Consider the following 2971-nt stretch of genomic DNA (forward strand, 5'->3'; position numbering starts at 1 on the left):
AAGCCAGTCAGAGAAAGACAAGTATCACATGATCTCACTGATATGGAAAATCTAATGAACAAAATAAACTGACAAACAAAATAGACCCAGAGACACTGAAGCATGCAACAGACATGAATGTCAGAGCAAATGGGGTGGGGGTCCCCACTGGGGTGTCTGGCCAGCCTGGAGGAGGGGCTGATGGCTGTTTTCAGACTGACCAAGCCCCCTGGCGACTGAAGCTCCCAGCCTTTCCTTTTTTTTTTTTTTTTATTCGCTCCACCTACGTGGCCATGGTGACTGGAAGCAGGTATCTGGGGTTTATTTACCTTCTATAATTGAAACTTTGTTGCCTTGAGAGGAGGCAGCAGCTGCCGGGAATCTTGGCTTCTTCCATTGCAGGGGCAAGCAAGCCCCCTGCTTGCTCCAGCTCCGTGGCCACGGCCTGCTGAAAGCAGGTATCTGGGGTTTATTTACCTTCTATAATTGAAACTTTGTTGCTTTGAATGTATTTCAGAGCAGGCCGCGGCAGGCTGGCTTCCTCCATCACTGGAGCAAGCAAGCCTCCTGCTCGCTCCTGCTTGCCTTGGGAGGGTGCGGGAACAGGGTGGAGGAGGTCAATGGTTGCATAAATAAAACAAATGGGGTGCTGTGGGTTGAACTGTGCCCCTGAAAAAGATATGCTGAAATCCTTATCTCTGGTACCTATGGATGTGATCCTATTTGGAAATGGGATCTTTGCAGTTGTAACCAACTTAACACTTGGAGTGCGGGTGAATTTCCTGCCAAAATATAAGATGGCTCTGTCTTTTGGTTTTGTTCCATCCACCAAAAGGGTGGATTACAAACAAATATTTGGTAATACGCAGTTACAATCAGCCCGAGTTTACACGTTTCCCGCACTCCACCGCAAATCTATATGAACCGAGTTAAAGACGGCTCCCGCAGAGTACGCGCAATTCACGCGAGCCGACTTAACTCGTTTCTCGCACTCCAAGTGTTAAGATGAGGTGACACAGTAAGTGTGGACTCTAAATCCAACAGCCAGTGTTCTTATAATGGAAAGGAAAGGGATATTTGGACAGAGACAGAGAAGACACACAGGGAAGAAGGCCACATGATGATGAAGGCAGAGAGTGGAGTGATGCAACCACAGGGTGGCAGCCACCACTAGAAGCTGGAAGAGGTAGTGTGGTGGCCTTCAGAGGAAGAGTGGCCCTACTGACACCTGAGGTCAGACTTCTAGTCTCCAGAAATGTGAGTGAATAAATCTGTTGTTTTAAGACACCAAGTTTGGGGTGAATTGTTATGACAGCCCTAAGAAATTATTGCTAACCTCCCAAATCCACCCAGAGTGAATAAACATATACTCACCATACTGCTTTATCAATCTGAATTTTCCAATTTGATAGGGAAAAGAGACTTAGACTTCCACATTTTACTTTGCCTTTGCATGTATGTATGTGTATATATATATATATATATGTTATGCCCAGATTTCAAGATTCCCAAGAAACCACCAGGGAGCCAGCCATGTCCGATGCAAAAGCATAAGAGTCTTTATTTGAGCTAGCTCGAGCTCCCCTACCCTCCTTACTGACGCAGCAGCAAGTGGCAGAGAGAGGCCTAGCCCGGTGTGAAGAGGAGTTAGGCCAGGCGTGAGTCGGCGTCTCACCACACAGGATGCGGTCATAGTGATGGCGCGCACCTCCCCCGACCATCACCGGTCAGTCCAGAGAAATCCTGGGTGTGGCTAGCAGAGGCCTCCTCCGGGAAGAAGCCCCTGCTGAGCACATGGCCCTGCCCAAAAGTGGAGGACCCAGGGCAAGATGGAGGGCGCAGTCCCCGCCGCCCCCCACCGAGAACGCAGGGAAGGGCGGGGGCGTGTGTCCGCAGGTCCGAGATCTCACCCTTCCACTGAACACGGAGGAAGTCCTCGCCGTCCCCGGCGGGGGAGTCGTTCTGTGTTGGCTCTGGAGGCCTCCCTCCGCTTTCCTGGGGTGCTCTGGGTCTGGATGTCGTGGGGGATCCCCACGGGGGATCGCTGCGCCTGGGCCGCCCGGGAGGGCTGGGAGGAGGCCTCTCAGCCGCTGGGTGTCTCCGTCGCCTCCGCTACGAGCAGCCCGGCCCCACGGTCCCGGACGCCGGCCTGGTCCGGGCTCTGCCTGCTGCTCGGGCCCACGCTCCATCACGGCATCACGGCTCCGCCGTGAGGCTCAGGGCAGCCTCGGTGTCCCACATGCGGTCCTGCACCCCCGCCACCGTGCGGTTGGCATGGCGGAGCGAGTAGGTGGCCCAATGGATGCCGTCGCTGGTCTCCCCGTTGCCACAGAAACCCATGGCGATGCCGGCGCTGCACACCAGCGTGACGATGACCACGCACCAGGCGGTGCAGCAGCAGTCGGTGTCCAGGTGCTCCTCGTTCCCGCGCCGCCGGCAGAGCAGCCAGAAGGAGTAGAGGAGCAGGAAGAGGAGGTTCAGGGTGAGGCAGGCCAGCGCGGCGGCCCCGAGCAGCAGCACTGCTCGCTGGCAGTCGGGGTCCTTGGGCCGGAACTGGCCACTTGGTGGGCTCCCAGCGCAGGCTGAAGTGCGGCAGCCGGTGCAGGAGGTTCACCCACCAGGGCGCCGTGTAGCTGAACCCGGCCATGGCGGGCCGGGCCCCTCGGACACGTGGCCACCGCGCAGCTCCCCGCCGGCCCGGGGCATCAGGTTCAGGGGCCCGCCCACCCCGGCCTGGTCACCTGCATCACCTGCGCGCTCCTGGGCCCAGCCCGGCCCGGCTCGGCAGTGCTCGTCGACGCCCACCGCCTCTTTGTTCGCACTCACCCTTTCAGAGGCCCACGGCCGCCGCCGGGCTCTACCAGGGGCCGCTCAGGAGCCGGCCGCACCCGGGGCCTCGCTGGTGCCGCAAGCTGCCACCACCGCCGCCGCCTGGGCTCCTTCACTCTCCAACCGGCAGCGGACGAGTCCGCGCACGACAGGCTCAAGGCCC

At 57.7% G+C, this 2971-nt stretch overlaps 1 protein-coding gene across 1 annotated transcript; it reads right to left on the reverse strand.

Moving 5' to 3' along the window:
• Positions 1 to 1543: 1543 nt before the first annotated feature.
• On the reverse strand, positions 1544 to 2626 carry LOC106695743 (protein tweety homolog 3-like). The gene is given in 2 exon segments (XM_014450543.2): positions 1544 to 2541; positions 2543 to 2626. Coding segments are annotated over 2 exon segments (450 nt in total). The 3' UTR covers positions 1544 to 2175.
• Between the last annotated feature and the right edge of the window lie 345 nt (positions 2627 to 2971).

This window comes from Myotis lucifugus, unplaced genomic scaffold, assembly GCF_000147115.1.
Source record: "Myotis lucifugus unplaced genomic scaffold, Myoluc2.0 scaffold_2616, whole genome shotgun sequence".
NCBI classification, from domain to species: Eukaryota; Metazoa; Chordata; class Mammalia; order Chiroptera; family Vespertilionidae; genus Myotis; species Myotis lucifugus.